Source organism: Chrysemys picta, chromosome 1 (genome assembly GCF_011386835.1).
Source record: "Chrysemys picta bellii isolate R12L10 chromosome 1, ASM1138683v2, whole genome shotgun sequence".
Classification (NCBI taxonomy): domain Eukaryota; kingdom Metazoa; phylum Chordata; order Testudines; family Emydidae; genus Chrysemys; species Chrysemys picta.
In genome coordinates, this window is record NC_088791.1 from 276,996,510 (window position 1) to 277,019,482 (window position 22,973).

Genomic DNA, 22,973 nt, shown 5'->3' on the forward strand with positions numbered 1-22,973 from the left:
AAGTTTGCAGGAGCACAGAAAATGGATGTAACCCAGTAGTTGCGTGTATACATTTGTTTATATATTTTTAAAAGTGACTAAGCCTCTCTCCTTCAATAGAAAAGATCCTGAAATGGAGAGAAGATAGTGGATAATAGTATATACCTTTCACATAAGGTGACAGAGCTGCAGAACAGATGTAAATAAAATAATAGCACCATAAAGCTAGCTTTTCTCACTTCATATTTACTATTTTAATTGTAGTGGCGCCCAAGAAGTGCTAGGTACTTTCCAAACAGAAAATGATGGTCCTTGCAATGAAAGACGTACAGTGTTGCCTCTAAGAATTCTATTATTGATTTTCAAATATGCAAAGTCACTGGTAAGGAGCTATACAGAGAACACTCAGGCACATTCATTTTAGGCACTTTGTTTTATTTTCCAAAAAATTGTCTTTATATATAAACCATTTCATTCTCTCTCAAAACATTCTACAACTATACAGCTGTTTGCTCCATCATTTGCATAGGAAATGCCACAAATACAAAAATAAGGGGGAGCGGTGGGGGGGGGGGGGGGGGGAAGTAGGGAAAAAGAAGCAAAACAGTAACCAATTTATGCATGTGTTTCCATGTATAAACCATTTGAAGCCTTACAAAATTATTTACATCATTTGTCAACTATTTACAATTAAGAGCAATGTTCCTAACTATAACAAACAAAAACTATAATTTATCATCAAGTGTATGTAAAATGGTCTTAAAAAATGTCTACCATATACCACAAAATAAATAAAAAGACAAACAACAGTTTTAACAAAGCTATGTTTTCCTTTGAGACCCTTTTTTGGCTTTTTGGTTGTTTATTCCACCTATTGGTTGACATAATGAAATCACAGTTTGTGAATTGCATATGTGTATTGGTTGTTTCCTTTATGTTGTAGATATTTCGGCCAAGTCCTACAAAGTGTAACCTCATTTTTTGGCCCTTCATTTCCTATTTCCAGACAGAACGCTGTGGACTAAGTTCACTGTTGGCATAAAAGGGCAGAACTCCTTTGACTTCAGTTGCATCTATTTATGTCAGCAGTGACTTTTGTCTGGTGTGTGTCAATGTTAACAGTGGATTAACTAAACTGCACTGTAATTTTAAATAAAATTACTGTATCCTTTACCTTCTGGTAAATTACATGCAACATCCACACGAAACTAGATCATACTGGTGCTAAACCAGCTTAACATGTCAGTCTATGAAAATTGCATCCTAAATCCTTCTTTTTAAAGTGATACTAAGTTTAGCTTATAGTAAGAGGTTTAACATTCTGTATATTGTAACTATCCTCATTATTTAAGCTTTCAACATTTGCAGTTCATTCTAAATGTTTTGCCCTTTTAAGCATTTTGAAAACTCAATCCTGTTTTGAATATTCAGTGCATAATATTTATTTTAACAGGTACAAAATGTCTGAATGGCTAGTTCACTTTTCTTCAGAAAATGAAACTAAGTTGGTAAAGTTTTGAGAGGTATTTAAATAAATTTAATTGAAAATGTGCCATATTATCAAATGTACGTCTGAAAATTCAGAGGATTCCTAAAAAACTTTTGTAATAAACCTTAAAAGCTGATTTGCATATTTACAAAATCGTTGTCATAGCAAACATGCAACATACTGAACAAACTTTTTGTTCTATGGCTGTTTATGAATTTTTCCTATATATTTTATCTCCACAGAAAGACAACATTAAAAAAAAAAACCACACAAGTACTAAATATGTCCAGTAAAAACCTGACAGACTACAATTCATGGCTTGTCCTCTGTGTTCATTCGTCTATGCCCTCCCATTAATTCATTTACTAAACATTGCCACAGTAATGACAGTGCTTTGGTCAAAACACCGTAAGAAAATAATCTATAATGATGCAATGTGCTGAGACATAATACTTGAGATGAAATCTGCTGACTAAAGCCATATACATGATCAGAGCAAACAAAATAAATGACTGAACACTCTGGTACTGTGGTACAGTGTCTTCCCTGTTTCCTCATAAATATACAAAATATACATTTCCAGTTTCTTTGGAGACTTTATGGATAGTCAATAGTCAAAAATTAAAACTAATTCTAACCACATGTTGAGAGTCATTTGGAAATTGCATAGATACAGACAGCCTCCATGTCGAACCCAGCATTTAGTTCTGATGTCTCTTCATGTGCAGAGCCAGGTGGTCAGAGCGAGAGAAGCTACGATTGCACACAGCGCACTGGAAAGGTTTGGCCCCTGTGTGCTTCCTGTAGTGGCGTGTTAACTCATCGGAGCGAGCAAATCTCCAGTCACAGCCATCCCATGTGCATTTGTACGGCTTCTCCCCTAAAACATTGGGAACACACAGAAACAGATGGTTAGCTGTGACTCCACAGAAGAAAAACAATTAATGAGAACTCATACTAACTGCCAATAGTTTGCACTTTAAAGGGGGGGGGGGCAAAAAGAGGAGAAGAGTGCTCATGGTTCCTGATAATTTGCAGATATATTTAATACTCGCAAGTTAATCTTTGCTACAAGAATTTTGTTCTTGAAATTTGTGGTAAACAGATGCCACTGCAGAGACCTGTAAACATAAGCTAATTATATACCTATTACAAAAGTAAAAATATACACCTAGAAATAATTACATGGAATTGAAAAATACACACACACCCCCACAATGAGAGGCGGTAGAGAGCATCATATTACAATCTGCTCCGACTTAAGATATAAATTATAAAAAAAAGTTACAAGAGCCATACATTAAAGAAATATATTTTTAAGACCTAGTTTAAATGTGGAGAAATAAATAATCTTATAGTAACCTAATATAGAGATTAAGAGCTTCTGATGTGCAAGTAAAACCAGAATTGGTTATGCAGTATGTAACAAATACAACTGGGATAATATTTTCTAAAATAAAAAAAAAATTAAAAGGGTCAACTAATAATTCTGCAATAAAATCATGTGGCCTTCTGTCTCAGGACAGCTGTATCTAGAGAAAAAACATCTAAAAGACTCAGGCCCAAGTTTTCAAAATTGGATGTCTAGAATTAGGTGCTTACATGGCCAGATTTTTCAGAGGTGCCAAGCCCCTGCTATTCCTATTAACTTACATGGATGTGGAAAGTGCACAGCACCTCTGGAAAAAAAAAATCTGATCACATTTATAGATGCACCTAATATAGATTGAAGTGCCCAGCTTCAGGCAGCTAGATTAGAACATGTTGCCCAAACTACCTCAGGTATTTGCATTAATCCATTTCAGGATTAAAAATGGGACATTTTAAGCACACCTCTAATTTGTTTAGGTTATAATTGTAGTTATGTTTGTTGAAATACTGGGGAAATACCAAGTCAGAAAGTCAAGGTGATTTCTTTCTCTACAACAGGGAACCAGTTATTTAAACAACAAAACATTCATCTGCTTTGAAGCTGTCATGTATGTAATGTCACCCTAAAAAGACAGACAAAACATATTTTTTATATAAATGGAGAGCTAGGATTGCCTATTTATAGGATCACTGCTAGAGTGATATACACTGAACTACTCTACATTCATTTCAAAGTGTCTTTAGATTAGGGCTCTTGAATTCTATTTTTTTTTTTTTTAAGTGTTACAAGTAACCCACATATTAACAGAGAGAGAAGGTGGAATTTATGAAAGCACTCAGCTTTGACTTAACTGTGCTCCCATTGAAGTGAATGGTAAAACTTGCATTGACAAACGGGAGCAGAGTTAGGTCAGTGCCAAGTGCTTTGGAAAATCCCATCCAGAGTATGTTGTGCATCACCTTCCTCCTAGTTTTGATCACATGGACCTTCTCCACTCCCATTCACACCCAATAACAATCCTCACAAACCAACTATAGCTACTTGGAAAGTATTTTAATGTACGTTCAGCAAGTGGAAACAAGGAAGAAAGCCAGCACCATGTGACCAGACAGCTCATTTTGCACCATCAACAGCCCAGAGAATACCGTGTGAGACCCCCCCCCATGTCAGAAGATTAAGAATTCAGCAAAAGTTAAGGTTCTGTTGCTTGACAGCAGAAGAGCTAAATCCCTTTTAAAACAATCAAAATTAAAAAATCCATCCTGCTTGTAGAGTTTATGATGCCTTTTATGCTCAACTCTTCACCTACTGCAAAAGGAGAGACTACCCCATCTTCATGAATGGGAAGTAACTCCACATTGGCAGCACATTCACACTGAATGAAGTCTACATCAAAAAACCCAGCAATTTCTTAGTGCACAAGACAACCAAGATTTATTGATATCACTATCATCCTTGAAGTGTATCATTCTTTAAGAGAAGCACACTTAGGGCCTGATCCAGCTCCAAGGAACCTAATGAGATGCTTTCTATTGATGTCCATTCCATTCCAATGGAAGATGATTTAGGCTGCAACCAGTTATAGCTCAGTATTTGCTCTGCATGACTGTGACCAATGAACACGGTAAGGCATCATTTGTGATAGCACCTATATCCCAGACAAGACACACTATAGATGAAAACAAGGATATTGTGTAAACCTGATAAGTGAAGCACTACCATTACTGGAAAAGCCCGTTGAGTTAATGTATTAGAATCCTAGAGGTATAATGGCAGAAGTCCAGTACAGGATCTCTTGAAGTACAGTAACCATCCTTCCAATATCTAAACTGGGTCTTCCTATAACTTGCTCCACGGTTATTAATGCAGTCTTTAGAACATTAAATTGCACATGACATGGACACAGAAGAAGAGGCCACTTGTAGGTCTGCTTTGTGGTAAAACAGAAACATAAGTATACCTCTTTTGTGGAACCCAACAGCAGATGTGCTTTCTTTAAGAACATCATTATAAAGTTTTTTGGGATCTGACTTCAAATGCTTTTTAAACAGATGTTTTATTTTGCTTATGACTAATTTTTTAAAAACCAAATAGCAGCGTAGATAATGTGGCTCTCTGGTAGATACATGTGTTCTTTTACTATAGTCTTGTATTAAAGGCTGCCTTCTTGTACTCAGCACCTCAGTTGTTCCAACCTTGCCCCAGGTAGCAGCAGAGAGAGGAGGAAGGAATGGGAGACACCTCATTGGGAAGGACCCATTATTTGAGTATTTTTTTAGAGTTAGTTTTGTTTTGGGGGTGGAATGGGTCTGATTTGGAAAAAAAAAAAAGGGAAAAAAGTTATACTAGCTGGAAGGGAGTCTGTGGATATCTACATAGATTTTGGGGGAGTGGGGTGAAGGAGACGCAAAAATTTATCCACAGTTCCTAAATTTGATGTTTATATCACAAGTCACTTCTGTTTTCAGTTCAGTTTTAAGAGCTATGTTACTTGCCACTTGGTGGTAAAATAAATTCAGAAGGACCCCACCAGTTGGAAGAAATTTAAGGGGTAGGTGTGGACCCTGCTAGCTGTTCTATGTACACAGAACAGCTGGCCAGAAAACAGAAGAGAAACTTTTGATTTAAAGAAAAATTCCTGTTTCTTTCCCTTAATCAGATATGACCCTTTGGCCAGTCCCTCTTTCCCCTCCCCCACCCCTAATTTTCCCTCCACTGAAATGTCAACTATATTTTTCATCAAAAAATTCAATGTCAACGAGCTCTAATTCCCAGCAGGCAAAGTGGGCTTGGTTTTAAAAGTGGCCACAGTTTACAATGCTGCAGCTATTCCTGCAGAGGTGGGATGGGGTATCAGGAGTTTTATGCATTCCTGCACTGCAGCACACTGAACACATCCACAAAACCGCCTTGTGTAGCTAGTGCCTACTGTGCATACCACCAAAGCCAAACCCACATGTACAGCTGGTGGGATGAAATAGTAGTATGCAGACTTGTAGTGCATAAGTTACCAATATTCTGGACAGCAGTAACTTAGGTGGCCTGGTTGGGCATAAGTTACTAAATATCGCTGTGAAATCCTGATTCCGCTGATGTTGACAGCAAAAAACAAAAAAACACACACCACCTCTCATTGACTTCAGCGGGTCTTGAATTTCACCTCAGATTTCCAGGGGAATATCAGCTGTTCCCAGTGCCTACCCTAATTGCTGCTCATTATGCCATTTTATGTCACAAGTCTGTGGGAAGATTCATAATAATATAGCAGGTTATGGAGATGGCAGCCTAGATAGCTATGTGCTGCTGCTTCTCCCCATGCTGTCATAGCCCCACCCTGGCTTCTCCAAACTTGATCTGTGAAGAATTTCATTGAGGGTATGCATGGAGGGGACTGAGTAAATGTAACCCACGCACCTCTTGGCTGTGGTGTTGTGTCCCATCTAGTGGCAGTGAGATCTCTTAGAGAGATAAAATGAGTCTGCCCCTGGTTATTAGCTAAGGCTGTCATCTCATGCTGTAGCAGCTCATGCATTAAGCTACACAGGTCCCCAGTTCGAGCCTGCATGCCAAATGACCAGGGTCTGTTGGCATTTCATAAGCACCTCACGCAGTTTGTTTTGAACATTACTACTTTTATGTACTAGAAATTAAAGCCATAACACTGCCCTTCACCCCTACTAGGGCTAGCAGTGTGGGAACGGAGAACTAAAAAATAATAATAATAATAATAATGTATTTTTAGCTCCAGTATAAAGGCCCAGCTTATTTTGGAGAAATCCAAGAGGTGAAATACTGAAAGAAAAAAATAATAATCTATGTTTGTGATGATAGTTTCTGTTGGAAAGTTCTTGAAGGGAATCAATTTGAAATGTTTTTCTTTTGGGCGTGGGGAGGGAGAGGCAAGTGAAGATAGAGATTAAAAACTTGTTTAAAAAGAAGAGCAAAAGAACAACTAGCCCCGGTACTGTTTCAGCTTTCCCAACCCATACACATGTTTGTGTCATATTTAGTGGGAAGAATTTGATTTAAGTTCCTGTGGCAAGGGAAAAAAAAAATAAGCATTTTATATATATATATATATATATATATATATATATATATATATATATATATATATATATATATATATATATATATATAAAAAAAAATAAAAAATTATGCTTCAAGATTGACCTTTTTAAAAAAAGGTCATTCTTGTTCTTTGCTATACTGAATTTAATGAACAGAGGAATCTGTTAAAAAAAAAAAAAGAATAAAGCCAAGGAACATTGAATGCTTTATCCACTATTTTTGTTAGCTACATAGTAATGCAAGATTTGTTTACTTTAACAATTGTGTGAAATACAGTAGCTGTACAGTTTCAGAAATATTTGGTTTCCTCCAGCAGTTTAGAACTTCTTGGTTTAACATCCTATAGAACGCCATTGGTCATCAAATACTGATGTACTGTAGTTCAGTTACTGGAACATGATCACTGTATCAAACAAATATTTCACTGTATAAAAAAAAAAAAAAAAAAAAAAAGGCTAACTCCTCCACTTCAGGGGAGCTTCCATGGGATTTGTTAAAATGTCAACACTGTTCAAGTAAAACACCATGGAGGAAGCTGGTACCGAGTTCTAGCCAAATAGCACACTCCAGGCCTTTCTTCCAAAGCCAGAAATATTATACACAGCTCTTCTGGGAAACAGAACTGCTTTCTGTTGAATTATATTTCAACAGGATAGAGGTTTCATACATTTAATTGGATTTTTGCATCATCTCTTTCCAGTATCATGGATTTTAAGTATTTTGTTAGGCTTTCACATCACAAAATGTATTTTAAGTTCCTCAACTGTTAATATGTATCCATTCTAGCTAAATAAAATAAATAAATAAATGTATTTGTATAGCATGCGAAACAACCTTGTAAAACTTTAGTGCAAGTGTTTAAAAAACTTTGTTGAACACTAAACTAGTTTGGAATTGCTTTAGGAGAAAGCACTTAGCAAGTGATAAGGAAAATGTAACTTGAAAACTTTCTTGTAACTCACTTGTCTTTAAAGCAAATATTAATGGTGTAAAGGTTAGAGAGATGTCAAAAGGAGCCTTTGATGTCTATAGGAGGAATGCTACTGAGTAGGCAAGCCTTCTCTGTTACTTCACTAACCCTCCCCCATTGCCCAAGTGGTTCCCAAACTTTGGCCAACAAAGCCCTTGCTCGTCACTGCACAGAGCTGTCTGGTCACATGGAGGTGGCCCTCCTTAATTTAAGATGCTAAATCACATTAAAATAAAACTAAAAATACATTAAATATTATCCTAATACTACTTCACCACGTAAGCAACTGCTGTAGATGCCACCTGGATGTTATTCAGTCACCAGTGGGAGAGGTGGTAGGAGTTCAGTCACCAGTGGGAGAGGAGAAGCCCTGCTCCATTAAAATCATTTTCAGCAAAATACCATTTAAAAAGCCCCAAATAATTAATGAATTTCCCAGTAACAATACAAGAAAAATATGCTTCTGTTTAAAAAAAATAAATAAAATTAGTGACTATTTAATCAACGAGTTATTTATATAGCTGGGGTTATCTTTAAAAATAAAGCTAAAAATTACAGTTTTTCACTTTGCTCCTTACAGTCAGGTAACTTAATTCATATTTTCCCAAGACACTGAGCATTCAATAACTGTTGTTAGTTTCCACTTGAACTGTGGACACTGAGTAGAGTTGGGTGGAAAATGGTTCTCGTCTCACACACATTTTCGAGAGTTAGAACATTTTCTTCCCCACTGAATTGGAATGAAAAGTCAAAATCATTCATAAACAGAAAAACTAATTCCCTTTCTCTGCCTGAAATCCCATTTCAAGTCAATTGAAACATTTGTTTTGATAATTTCAAAACATTTCATTTCAAATGTTGACTTTGAAAAGTTTAAAAGGATTTTTTTTAAAATCCAATTAGCTTAAGTTTCCAAACAAAAGGTCATTTCAAACTGGAAAATTTGAAATTTTCATATAGAAAATGTCAAAAACAAAACATTGACAATTTCAATTCTTCCCCTCCTACCCCCCACATTTTTTCAAGTTGGGGAAATCCAACTAGATCCTGTTTTGCAAACAGTTTTGGTTTCAACAAATGAGATTTTTTGACAAAAACCAATTAATCAAAAAGTTCCCAACCAGTTCTAGTGCTGAGTACCTTTGGGGAAGAAAATAAAATTAAAACACCACACACCAAACCACACAGCTTAACTTTAGGTAATCAAGTTTGAAAATTTTGGCTGTAGCCTACAAGTGTACATGAAGTAAGACTATCGGGGCGAGGAGGGTCTGAAATGTTACCCCACTGTCCTGTGTTTTGTTGCATGCAGAGCACACAATGATGTGGTATAAGTGACTTAACACCACATATTTGGAACAACATTATGAATGAATTATACTGGTCAAAGGATTGTCCATTATTTATATGTGACAATTCCCAAAAGTGTGGTATGTCCTCTCATCTGTACTGTGAGGTACCTAAGGTGAAATCTTGACCCCATTAAAGACTCCCAGTGACTTCAAAAGGAGGCCAGGACTTTATCCTGGGTCCTGCTCCAAGCTAGTTTCAGACAAGACAGAATGGTGGGGGAGGGGACAATGGATAAACAATATATTAAGTATGTTCAAGGAAAAACAGCAGTAAAACAATAAAATGACCTAGTTACTCATTAATTTTAAGAGAAACTAGATTGTGGGAGTGTTTTAGAACTTTTCTAGGATACTAGTTTTCATATCCTTCCACCTCTAGAGCCAGTTTGCTTTAGTTAACAGATATGTTGAGGCCTGTAACTTGACAGAAAGGTTAGAGCTAATCTTTTTCAAGTTTACCTGAAATAACTTTTCTGTAGAATATTCCCCCTTCCTCTCTGACTGGACTAGAAGTAGTTGCTGGTGTATTTGTGTGTATCCCAGCTCACCTATGGAATATAGCACAGGTTTCCAGCCTTGACAATTTACCAGATACAAAACATATACACACACACGCACTTTAAGTTTCCTTTTAATGTGCAGTATAAAACACTACTTGAAAAGGTGTTAATCAAAGTATTGTATCAGATAAATACAATATTTTAGAGACATATGACAGGAAGCATTAGTCTTGCGGACAGGAGAGGGAGATCCAATTACTGGTTAATTAACCAATATTTTGATCTCCTTCTACCACAAATGTGTAGAGACAAGAAAACATTAGTATTAGGTAACTGAAGAAGGTGGATATGCCCGTCAAAAATGTTAATCACCAAATCCTAGTTTTCATTCTTTTTGGGACTACAGACATGGAGAAGACATTATCTCCTCATCAGCCAATAAACATTCAGAATTCCCCAATGCTCTGAAGCACTTATTTTGTTAAGTGTTGTCTCATGCAGCTCTAGGATTACTGAGGAATCTTGACTGGCTTGTGAAGTTGTTTATTTTCTCTCCAGTATAACATTCTGTTATAGCAGAGGTGGTCTCTCCTCAAGAATATATGCAAACAAAAAGGCAGGGAATGCTAATTTTTAAAAAGTTGATTTATAATAAATCCATGCCATCTGCTATGTGTGTGTATTTACATGTCACATATGGGAGAAGAGGGTTTCCTCATGCATGTATGGCTGCCAGAACTGCTTTGGAGTTTTTACACCTACAGTTCTGGCACTTGTAGGGTAAGAGGTTCCCCTTAATGAAATGTAATAAAGTATATACTATAATCCTTAAGAGCTCCACCAACTATATGTATATAAAAAATAAAAACAAAATAAAAATTACCAAAGCAATAAGTTAAAGCCTTCTTTAACTGAAGGCAAAGTACTGTATACTTGCCAAATGAAAGGTTTTAATATGTCCTTAATCAGAGTTGTTGGAGATCACTGAATATAAATAATGCAGTCTGACAGGACAGGAATGCTGCTACCAAGATACTCAGACTAAACTAGGACATTACTTAAATGTTTCTAATCTTTCACCAATGGGAGGTTCATGTCAACTAGTAAACAACCAACAACATTCACCCCAGAATATATTCCATGGAACTAGAGGAGATTCAATTGTCCAAGTCAAGCTCAGACATTAAATTACAATATGGAATGTCTAATCAAATAATGGAAAGTTTTAATCACTGGTAATTGCTGTGAATCTTGGACTGTATTAGCATGTGTTGGTCAGTCTCAAAATGAACTATATTTAAAGCTAGTCTCTTAGGTCAACAGTTGCCTTATCAGGAATCAAATATCCTGGAAATGAAGTTTAATCCTCTCAGGGAGCAATTGACAGAAACAACCGTTTTTAAGCTTTCGTGCTTAGAGAGAGACATTTTAGGCTTTTAATCAAGAAGAGAAATTGTTGGACTTTAAAAATCAAAAAAACTAACATGACTGCTCTTCACCTGACACTTCCTTGAATTAATTTGTATTAAGTTGTGCCTGGACAGTGAGAGATTGATATGACTGAATGACCCAGAACTATAATAAGAGTCAGGCCTGTTGGTAAGACTTTGCCTCAAAAAAGCACAATATGGTAAAACATATTTCACTAAAGCCATAATTGGAGATAAATAACCAAATCAATTAATCCTCATGGCCTACAGTCATTCAATGAAGAGTTTGAAAAACATGTTACTTTCCCCAAAACTCTGGTTTTCACTGGATGGTGATGCTTTTCCATTGCTCCCACAAGCAACTAATGGATTTATGCAAAACTCTTATATAAAAAGATAACCAATTACTCTCCACTATTACCTAACTGTTCTTTTGAGCAAGTTATTTCTGCCTTAACATCTGCTGATCACTTTGTCGACAGTATTTTAACTTCGCTCCTCTTTTCATTATTCTAGTCTATTACTGACAACGGTTTACATAAAATCAACCTGAATGTGTAATCTCTAATAGGTAAAAACCAAATCTTTCCCTGTAAAGTATACGAATAAAAACTTTTTACTGCCATTTCCAAGAGGCAGGCCCCAAAAGATCTCCATGATAAGAATTAACATATTTCACACATTTTAAGTCATTTTCTTTGAAAAACCATTGTGCTGATAATTACAAGAGTCAAGCACATAAGGAGTATTAATGACTGAGATTAGCCTCTCCTGCTCTGTGGCTCCAATGCATCCAGGGTGCTACTTTCCAAGATGTTACAAATGAAATCAGCATATTGGTAGGACAGTATTGTGGGTTAAGGCACAAAAGATTTGGGTTCAATGCCAAACTCAGTCACAGACTTCCTGTGTGACCTTGGGCTTGTCACTCTTTTGCTCTGTGCCTCAATTTCCCATCTGTAAAATATGGACAATAGCACTTCTCTACCTCACAGGGATGCTGTGAAATGCAATGTACTTCCTGTGAGGTGCTTCATAACTAAAGTGATGAGGCCCATACAAGTCACTTTTGGGGAAGGCGCCAGCACCCAGTCCTCCTACATTCTTCATTGTCTTTGTTTCTAAGATCAAGCAGAGCAAGCTGAATGCCTATCATAATGCTCACTGTGTCTTGGAAGGCTGAACCTCATAAGCCCCTTCCCCTTGAGTGGGGAGAAGGAAAGAAGATTTCCAACTAATGCCCTGCTCCCTCTTACTAGCCTTCTCTGTGACAAAATCCTTGACCTGCCTAAGCTGAAGTGGAGGAAAAACAAAACTGGCCCCTCTAACGGGAAGGCAATAAAGCCACTGGCAGTTGTGACCCTCCTGTCAGGCCTCTTGCAACCCTTTTTGTGAATGTATCTGGGGAAAGGCAGGAGAGCTGGGCATGTTTTGCAGAGGGAGGGATATAGATAAGATAGAAAAGGATACTTGGGAAAGGAGGAAGAGAAAGAAATAGGAAAGGTGGGAGTGGAGGGAAGAAAATGTCAATCACTAAACATTAAAGAAAGATTAAAATGATGAAAGAAAAAAACAAAGGGGGGAAGTAGAGTAAAGCAGGGAAAAAGCAAAGACTGAAGGACAAAAGCAAGAGACTCAAAAGTAATATTTGAAATTAATATCAAAATATTAACAAGTGACTGTCTCTCTCACATACACACACTTTTGACTAAATGTACACCTCCACGATTTCCCCACAGTTCAACAGCACCATTTGTGTTTTTATAAACAGTACCAAGTCAAATATACACAGACATGTATAGCTCTGGTAAATGGAAGATATAGATTCCTATGGGCTGTTCAAAGCCTGTTGTCCACCACTGGTTCTGACTATGACTGACCATCACAGTCCAATTTTGGATCTACTGACATGAAGCCATATATTAAAAGCAAGTTTAACATCTTGAGGCATTGAATAAGTTAACAGTTGTCCCAAGCCTATATAAACATTTGACATAACTAAGGATGTTGAAGTATTTTGACTTGATCTCATTTAAGGAATGCCATTTCTCTTGAGGTATCTAGGCTTTCACTTCCCATCGCCACATACAAGCTAGATCTATAGATAGTTTCTAACATTAACTGCAAAACTATTTCATCTCTCTATTAATGGCAAACCCATCACGTGATCAGAGAACATGCTTGTACAAAGACAGTGTATAGAAAACCAATATGCAGCTGAAAAAACATCCTCGGTGTGTGTACCCTGATGTGTACAAAACAATGATGGCGTTTCCTCTAAATAGAAGAGAATACATCTCTGAAACTTGCAGCTGCTCAGAGAAATGAAGCACTGGAGTCTACAACTGTAGTGCACTGTTACAGGTGAGAACTCAGACCTCAGTGTTTAAAAAGATAAGCATATCAGTACAACCGGGGGGGGGGGGCGCGGTAGGAGGGGGAGGGAAAAAAAAGAAGGTGGGGAAACATAGAGTTGTTAATGGGGGAGCTGTTGAAGTATGTTCAAGCAACATGAAAGAAAGTTAATAGGGTGTATTTATAATGCACAATTATCTGCTTTTCTTTGACATTTGACAAGTTTTTCAAGTTGGGCACATACCTTAAGGCACTAGCATGAACAACTAATTTTACTAGAGTGTAGCCTATAATAGATCCGGGGTTTTTTTGTTTATTTTAAACACATTATATGCTGGTTGCACAATACAAGTTATGAAACTAAACTTGTCCTATGACCAATAGGTCAATGTATTTTAGAAGAAAAATCCCTAATATAAAGAGATTGAAGAAACCCATCTATACTGAAAGATGCTCCTACACGTACACTAGCACATACTCATTTTAATCAGTTAAAGATGGAGGATCAAATGCTAATCCATGCTAGTAAAATAATGCACTGTAGTGCTTTTAAGACGTTACCTAAGAGAACTTGACACCTGATCCAAAATCATTCAGAGAAGGATACAAAAATACATTCTGTACCTTTGTAACTTGGCAACAGCAGCTGTTTGCCTGTGTTCAATTTTGAGGCTACCAGCTTATCAACAGTCAGAATTCCCTCCATAATTTTAAAACAACTGAAGTAACTAGCTTTAGAGAAATACCTATTTCAGGAACTGCAACAAACACAGTAACTTGATTTTGGAACACAATTTTCACCTAAAGGATTAAAGTTTTTTTGTTTAAATAAAAAAAACAGGTCCCTGGAACAACTCCAATAAAATGAAGGGAGCTTTACCTACTTCAACCAGGGCTGGATTTGACCTACCCTTTAAGAAGAAAAATATAAGGGGGAAAACTTTCAACTCTCAGCCATTTCTTATGACCTTATTTAAATGTGACTTATGAACCTGCCAATTAGTTCATATTTGAATGAGGAAACAGACTATGGCTCACATTCTGTCTTTCAGAAATAACATTTCCCTTAAATTTGTTCTCAAAGAATGTCTATTAAACTCATTGAAAGCCATTCAGGAGGGAGAGACTCCTAAATAAATACTGTGAAAGGCTGAGATTTTCCAATACAAAGGAAAAGCATAAGGTCTGTTTTGACTTTAATGGCAGACAAACTTTGCTGCAGGCACTTTTGATTTTAAAATGACAGATTGCTGAAGAGGGTGGAGGCTGTTTGGGAAGAGAGAGATTGCAGCCAATTTAAAAGGTATTGTCAAGAAACTAAGAATAAAGAGAAAACAACTTCAGTGGTCCATGATTACTAAAGAACGGGTTTAGCCAGATAAACAGGCCTGCTACACCCCTAAGGGATTTGAAAGAATATCACACAAAACTTTATTAAACTGGATTAGGTGAGACTCACCTATTAAATTTAAACTTTGAAGGTAATTACTCCATAAAAGTACAGGTATTTTTAAGATTAAAAGAGAAAAGTTTAATAGCGCTGCATAAATCCAGTTGGTTTAAGGGGGCGCACAAAGAAAGGGTGGAATTTATACAGACAAACTCAAAACTCATATGCATAGCCAAATTTAGCCCAATGGGGCTGATACTTCCCTTTTGAAGTCAAAGGGAAAATTCCCATTGACTTCTGGGAGAATTGGGCACTTAGTATTAGTATATCTCCATGGAGTTCCCTGAGGTTACGTCCACTTTTACCAAGGCAGAATTTAGCCCTTAATCTTTCAGTTCATTCATTCATACAGCACTGGAAATATCAAATGGTGTGCTTGTGTTCAGACCCTTTGCACACAAGGATGGTTTAATTTAAAAAACTTGGGTTTTCAAATGGATATTGAGAAAGTGTCAAACTTATTCATACTCTACAATAAAAGGTAGGTAACAGGAAATGGACTAACCTGTTTGTATTTTAACTCTTTGGACAATTTATCCCTTCATTCCCCTCCCTAGAAGACCCTTTGTATTAAAGGCTTACTTAAATTCACTAGAGATTTTATCTGAAGCAGCATTCTTGTTTCTATGAATAGATCAGCTTCCCTGACCTTTGTACACTTAGCCACACTGCTGAGGTCAAATGTCTACAGGTAAAAAAGTGGAAAGCAACATTAACCTTTACTCATCCATAGCAATAGGTACTAGTGATCACAACTTTGGTAAATATTTCTCTATATGTACATTAATATGTTTATTAAGAATTCTAAAATTATCAGTACTATTTGAAGATATGAAAATAATTACGCATACTTCCGAAAATTTTAAGAGTGATTTTCATTTTTACAATTACTTGGTAAAATTACATTTTAAGCTTTATCTTTTGGTCTGTTCCTACAGTCACTGTATAATAACAAGTTACATATTTTCAATCTAATGTTGGTTTAAATGTAATAGGGCAGTGGCACCCACTCTTTCCTTACTAAATAATCTGTAAAGTAAGATGCATGTTGCATTCTATTATATTAGTCAAGTTTACATCCTCATTAAAAATTAAATTACTCTCATTAAGCTAGCTAGTAATGAGTGATTATATGTATCACAAAATGTTTGTAACAATATTCTTGTTTAGTCTATTGCTAGTGGAGAGCACTGACCTTTGCAAAGTTGCTTTTCATTTTTACTGTGGCTGTAATACAGATAACTGCTTCATTTATGAAAACTGGATTTCCATAGTAACATTTAGCCTGGAGATATTCAGTTTCTTTACAGTAATCCAACAATCCACTCATAGTAACTGTTGAATACAAGGTCTTTTTCCATAGAGAGGAAATACATTGTGTTAGATCATTGCTCATGTTAACTTTCGTTTTGACTTTTGCTTTTAACTAAGATGAAACCATGTTATTCACACAGTACAAATTTAATGTTGACAGGCCTACTACAGTAAGCATTTTGCTTTAAGTAGAACCATAAGTTACTCTGATTTGAGGATCACACACCCATGTGTAAGTATTTCATATTGGAGTACAGATACCGCAACTAGATTTAAAGAAGATAGTGGCTTCTTAGTCTAGGTTTCTTTGAAAAACCTCACAATTTTCATTTCAAAGGTTCAGTTAAATTGCAAAAACAATTTTGTAACCAAGTCCCCTGCACAAGAATTATCCTGAACTGTTAAAACAGTTCTCTTGTGATGTCAGACACCTAATTTAACAAACATGTATCTAAACTGAGCTATGGTCAGGACAGAATGGTTCCACTCTCTTTCCAATACGTTTTTATAACACCCATGCATGTCAAGTAGAGAAGAGAACCCTTAGCTCACACTGGAGTCAGTGAACCAAAATTCACTCTTCAATTTATACCTATGCAGGTCCATTAACTGAGATTGCATGCATGTAGCTTCAGACAGGATTTGGTCTATGGTACGAATAAATAGGTTTCACACCTCAACCCTGTTTTTAATTTTCTTACCATTTTAGTAACTCTCTTCACCAAGAAATAAAAACCAAATACTTTATTTTAAAAAAATCTATTTGGTTTTTAAACATGCAAGTTTAATGCTAGAGAAAAAGCAAATGGAGAAGAATTTTGGAGCGATACAGAAATCTGAGGAGAAAAATCTAAATAGTTCTGTCAGCACTAGTATTTAAAGTACAAAAGCCAAAAGAAATGAGAGTTTGTTTAATTAAATAAACAGAAATAATCATATATTTATTGTGCTTAATTCAAGACATGTTGGATTTCCCCCCCCCCCCCCCATCAAAATAATTTTTCCTTTAAAAAAAGCGTTTTAGAGAAAAATTGAGGGTTTCAAAGGGAATATTTTGCTTGTTTTCAGTTCTTTAAAAAAAAAAATTACTATAAGGAATTCAACATAACTAAACAAAAATGTCTTAAAAATAAATGGGTAACTTCAACTTTTATTGACAAAGTTGGTTGATTTAACTGAACTATCTACTTCAGGGGTTCTCAGACTGGGGGTCAGGACCCCTCAGGGGGTTGCGAGGTTATTACATGGGGGGTCATGAGCAGTCAACCTCCACCTCAAACCCTGCTTTGCCTCCAGCATTTATAATGGTGTTAAATATATTTAAAAGTGGTTTTAATTTATAAGAGGGGTCACAGTATGTGAAAGGGGCCGCCAGTAAAAAAGTTTGAAAGACACTGATCTACTTGAACCTAGCCCATTCTGCAAAATCAAAGAAAGAAAATATGACAAATCAAACATGTTTGCTTTGTTTAAAAGATTCATAACCAAGGAATGAACAAGGAAAGTACATACCAGTATGAGTTCTCAGGTGAGCTTTTAAGTGGGAAGACTTTGTATAAACTTTTGTGCAGCCTAAAAAAAACAGTGGAGGGAAAAAGAGAAAGCACATCAGCAAGGAGATTGTAATTCTCTAGGTTTTTTTTATAAAGTCACTCACTCACACTATTCCGAAAACATTTAAAAACTTACTACCTTGTGGCAGCACAATCATTTGAAGTTTCACATGATTTACTACAGAAAGTTCTTATGAAGGGGTTGCTTTACATAATCAAAAGAAAAAGCAATACTTAAGATTCTGGTATCCTTAATTACTTATGATGTTATACAAAAGGATAGCTGCTACAATCTAAATAGAACTGAGAGTTCACATTTAAATTACATCTGCTACATGAAGAAGCCACACCTGTTACTCAATGATATATGAATGTCACTGATGAACTTTATTTTTTAAATGTTCCTAAAGGACTCTGTCTGATTTTTCCAGGGTATTACTCAATATCACTGTTATTTACCATAGTTCTACACTGAATTTTTTTTTAATTCAGCATTTGTTGTATTATAACATTTACTACATTCAAGATACTATACCCTGTATTATATTTGAGAGGAAACTAGTTTCTGTTCAGCACAGTGTTGACATTTTATATTTGGGATCACATATTTCATTAATGAATGATTAACATTTGCTGCTAGATTCATCCTTTAGTCTAGCATATAAAATGGATGGACTTCAGGAGGGGTACATATTTGGGGTTTTGGGGGGAGGTTGGACAATTTTTAAAGACAATTATAGTTGACAACCAAGGAACAAGTGTACACACTGAATTATCTGTTCATATCAATATGATAACTACTGTAAGCTGGACAAAGGATAGGGCCCTATGTCCATGTCAATGGACTTCAATATGCCAATTTACACCTGTTGAGCATCTGGCCCATTGCACATTGAAGAAGTTTGCTACAACAAAGTATGAGCCAGATATCAAAATTGTTCGATGTTAGCCTTCCCAGTAACATTTTTTCCCCAGAGCTATAAGTTTTGTGATACAGGGATCCACATATATGTATTTAAAAACAGTAAGAACTGATGTATTATCTTCAAGAAAAGTGGGTGACAATTATTTAAAAATTGTAAGAAAAGACGGCACAGAACAATAAGGCTTTGGAGAAGAAGAAAAGTTGATTTGGGTCTCATTGTAGCTGGACCACCATCAAAGACCGTCATTTCCACCCGTATTGTGATCATCAATGTCTGCTTTTTTGCAAGATTAAAGAAAACATTTGAGTGATTTATTCTCCATTAGGATAGATTGCTTACCAGGATAATCACAGTAGTGGATACGTCTCTTCTCCAGGTCTGGGTTACTCCTTCTATTGTATCTGACTGTCTGGATGTTCTGTGAATTTAATGGCATGGCCACCGGTAAATTTGGATTTTGGATTGCCAGCTTGGAAGCTATAGTCGCAGCATAGGATGGAGGAGGGGTTAAATTTTGTAGCATTTCTGCTTGTCTATCGGGACTTCCGGGCTCTGAACTTGGGGGTGAAGGAGGGAAGTAAGTGGCCTGTGGCTGAAGAAACTGATTTGGCATTGTGTATGTGCATTGGGGGATACCCTGGAATTGTTTCATTGTAGTCTGTGGAATAGCCGAGGAGAGAGTGTTAAGGCCTGCCATGGCTGATGACATGGAAACATTGTTAAGAGAGTCCATTACTGCCGCCTGAGTAGTAGAATTGGGCATATCTAAATCCGGTGAACTCAAGAGCTGATATAACTGGCCCTGCTGGGGTGTGAGAGAAAGATGAATATCTGGAGTAGGAAGCTCCTGCTTGATGAAAATGTTGTTCACGTCGGGAGTTTGGTGAGAGCTGAAGATGCTGGTAAACTCTGGGAGAGCCTGAGTGGGGGTGGGGGTAGGGGCAGTAGTTTCACTCTGATGACTGAAGATGGTAACTGGTTCTGTCTTGATGTGGGTTACACATGGTCTCTGGGATTTGTATAGGCCAGTTCTCAGATGAGTAATGTCAGGAAAGAAGACATTCATGTTGATACTATAAGGCAACCCTTCACTGTCAGTGAAGAACTGGTCTACAACTGAGGCACTGTCTCTTCTGTATTTTTTATGTTCAGGGATGACAGGAACTGGTGGAAGCTGAGGTGCCAGATATTTCTCCATTTCACATCTTGTCTAAATAAAAACAAAAACATATAATCCACATGATTTGTTAACAAACCATAGACAAGACAGGACATAAAGAATGAAAATAATAAATAATAATAATAATCTCTTACGAGTACTGTTTTACTAGAAGAGCTAAACAAACCCCATCTCTTCCACAGGGGAAGTTTTAGTCAGAATAATGAGACATAGTAAAACAACCCTGCCTTTTATAACTGATATGCTAATCAACAACTCCAAGAAAAAAAATCAGCTGAACAATGTTTATGCAGAACAAGAGTAAAAATATTTTGAAGTGTATCATAATATTTGCAATAGGATAATGCAACACACACAAAAAATCATCTAATTCATTTCTACAATTCCTGTACTCTACTATTTCACCATTATTCTAAGAAGTGTATTGACATTCTTTTACAGGAAGTTCACACACTTCTCTTTGAATTGTTAACTGTAAAAACCATGCCCTCATCTGACTGTTTGAAGGCTAACATTTCAAATATGTATTCATACTTCAGAACAGATTTAGAACATAAAAGAAAGTTATCTACTGGAAATAAAACCTAAAACAGGTGTAAACTTATAAACAATATAGAATAACAAGGAGGCAGGACCGTGACTTTAAGTTACTATATATTTGATGTAAAGAGTCCTTTGGACTGGATGAACAATGTTTTTAAATCTACAGAGTCTATAATTTGTTAAGAATGTGATAACCATGTTTCTATTCATGGTCACACTCTAAAAATCTTTAATTTCTACAATGAAATCAGTCCCTTAGTGCAGTGGTAGTAGGGAATCCGTGGGTGGCGAAAGCCTGATACATTACTGGTACAGTCATCAGTAAAACATTTATCATGTACTCTCCAATGGGCAAATGCTACATTCCCCCTTACCCTGTAAAAAGTCCAGTCATACCAAATCCCTTTAGCACCCCTAAAAACAGAAAGCTGCTGACAAACAGAAAGTCTACTTAAAAGTGTATTTCAAGAGCCTGTCTCAAAGAAAAAGAAAAAACAAAAAACCAAAGACAAGCGTTTTGTGTGTGTAGTGAGCTAGACCTGTCCTTAACGTGCCAGGCTACTTTTTCCAGCCCTTGTTTACAAGCCAAGGCCAGCTTGCTTTGAAGGCAGAAACATGTATTCTTTGAAAAGATATCGCTGAGCCACAGAGACTGAAATATGTCCCACTAATATTCATTGCCTTGCTTATCAATTCTCGGGAGGAGAATTCTTCCTTAATCTTAGTTACATTGGAGATAGCGACTCAGTGACTCCGACTGAGATCCCAGTGCAGGGCCCCCCTTATAAATTCACTTTGGAAGGTGCCTCTGCAGAGGTTTGTCACGCTGCTCAGGATCTCACAGGCTTGTCTGCTCCGTTTATACAATGCCACCTGTGCCACACAAGGCTACTCACTATAATAAACCGCACACGAAACTATTCAATGAAAGAATCAAGGGCTGGAAATAGCCTCAAACGAAGCCCGTTCCTGAGCTAAAATCAGGTTGCGGTTGGCGCTGGCTGATTTTAGCTCTTCCAGCTGTTTGCCTGTGGATCTGTTGCCAAACAGTTTTCTGGGACGCGCAGAAAGTCCCGACAAGTCTTCCCCCCCGCCCCAGTCTAACATGACCGTGCGTGGGCGAGAGAGACAGGCGGCTGCGCTAATTCTGCTGCTGGGCAAGTGCAAAGGCAGCAGCTGTAGCTTTCAACACTCTCGCGGGACAGCTCGGCCCCTGCCCGCTCGAATCCGCCTTGAGCGGTTGGGAAGTTCGAGTCCCCGATCCGGACACCCCTCGATTTCTAGTAGCTCCCTGGCCGGTGTATCCCGGCAGCGCCTGGCTGGGTCCCCGCCCGCAGGAGGGGGAGCAGAGCGGCTACTCACTTGGAGGCGCAGTGGAGCCGGGAAGACGCGGACCAGCCGCATCCCAACGCAGGGCGGAGCGAGGGGGACAAGCGGGGACTTCGGGCCCCAGCCCCACTCCCTTCTACCCCCTCCCAGGTGGGGCTCCCCGCCTCGCGCTGGCTCCCCGCTGCCGGGCGCCGCCCTGATTCCCCCGACACTGCCCCACCCAGTGAGCGCTGCCCGTGCGGGCTGCGCCGGGCCCCAGCCCCAGCGTCTAGGTGCACGGCCAGAAATGGGACCAGCCCAAGCGGCTTCTCCTTCCTTACCTGCACCATCTCCTCCGCCGGGATCCTGGCCCCGCCGCCCGGCTGTTGCTGCTTCAGATCCTCCCCCGTGAACATCGCCGCCTCCCGGGCGCCCAGCACGGGCTTGAGCTGAGCGAACACCGGCTCGTCGGGCTGCTGCATGGGACCCAGGCGGGCGCTCATGGGCAGCACCCGAGTGGCCATGGCCGAGTGGGATCCCTCCGGAGCGGGCGCGCAACCTCCCCCTGCTGCCACTGCACGGGGACCAGCCTGGGGCGAGGGGATCACTGCCTTAGCACTCGCACCCCAGCCTACAATCCCGGCAACAACTCCACTGTCTTCAGCGTAGCCTCCCGCCGCTCTACCTGGCCCGGGGTAGCTCTACTACTGACACATGCCCGCCTCTATTTCAGCCGACCCCACCCTGGCCAGGCACAAGGGGGCTGGCCCTGCGGGGCCGGGCTGCCTATGGGAAGCGAGCTGCCCGCCCTCTTCCCGCCTCCCTGGGGCCGGGAGCGTGTACCCCGCTCCTGACAGCCGGAGCCAGCCAGGGGGCGGGGGCCTGTGGAGTCAAGGCGCTCTGCACGTTTTAGGTGTTGTGCCCAGGAGCCCGGGCTCAAAGCTAAGGTCACGGCCCCTTTCCCCCTCTCCGCTTTGGGGAGGCAGCTGGCGGGGAGCGGCTCCACTGCTGACAGAAGCCAGCCAGGTTATGTGGAATGACAGCCCCGCATTCCGAGCTAAGCACCTCGGGAAAACAGGTACCCGACGCACACTGCAACATGCTGATCAGTTTAAAGCCCAAAGCACAGTGCGCCTGGGGCTGGGGTTTCTAAACGCTAATGGATGGTTTGTGCAGACATG

At 38.6% G+C, this 22,973-nt stretch overlaps 1 protein-coding gene across 2 annotated transcripts; it reads right to left on the reverse strand.

Moving 5' to 3' along the window:
* Positions 1-397: 397 nt before the first annotated feature.
* KLF5 (KLF transcription factor 5) lies at positions 398-22,716 on the reverse strand. 2 transcript variants are annotated; one of them, XM_065581123.1, is made up of 5 exons: positions 22,134-22,504; positions 19,101-19,971; positions 17,795-17,854; positions 9,693-9,781; positions 398-2,348 (listed from the first exon to the last, which is right to left on the reverse strand). In XM_065581123.1, exons 1-5 carry the CDS (start codon positions 22,314-22,316, stop codon positions 2,283-2,285), a joined length of 1,269 nt encoding a protein of 422 aa, XP_065437195.1. In that variant the 5' UTR covers positions 22,317-22,504; the 3' UTR covers positions 398-2,282. The 2 variants fall into 2 exon arrangements, with proteins under 2 accessions (XP_065437195.1, XP_008176787.1); XM_008178565.4 differs by lacking the exon at positions 9,693-9,781 and having other exon boundaries at positions 22,134-22,716.
* Between the last annotated feature and the right edge of the window lie 257 nt (positions 22,717-22,973).

What these genes read in the sequence shown, in the direction of transcription:
- KLF5 (XM_008178565.4), bottom strand. Translation starts at nt 22,316, where the DNA reads ATGGCCACTCGGGTGCTGCCCATGAGCGCCCGCCTGGGTCCCATGCAG. An exon ending in CGGCGGAGGAGATGGTGCAG is followed by an intron (nt 19,972 to 22,133) that starts GTAAGGAAGGAG and finishes GTTTTTATTTAG; the next exon opens with ACAAGATGTGAAATGGAGAA. An exon ending in CCACTACTGTGATTATCCTG is followed by an intron (nt 17,855 to 19,100) that starts GTAAGCAATCTA and finishes TGTTTTTTTTAG; the next exon opens with GCTGCACAAAAGTTTATACA.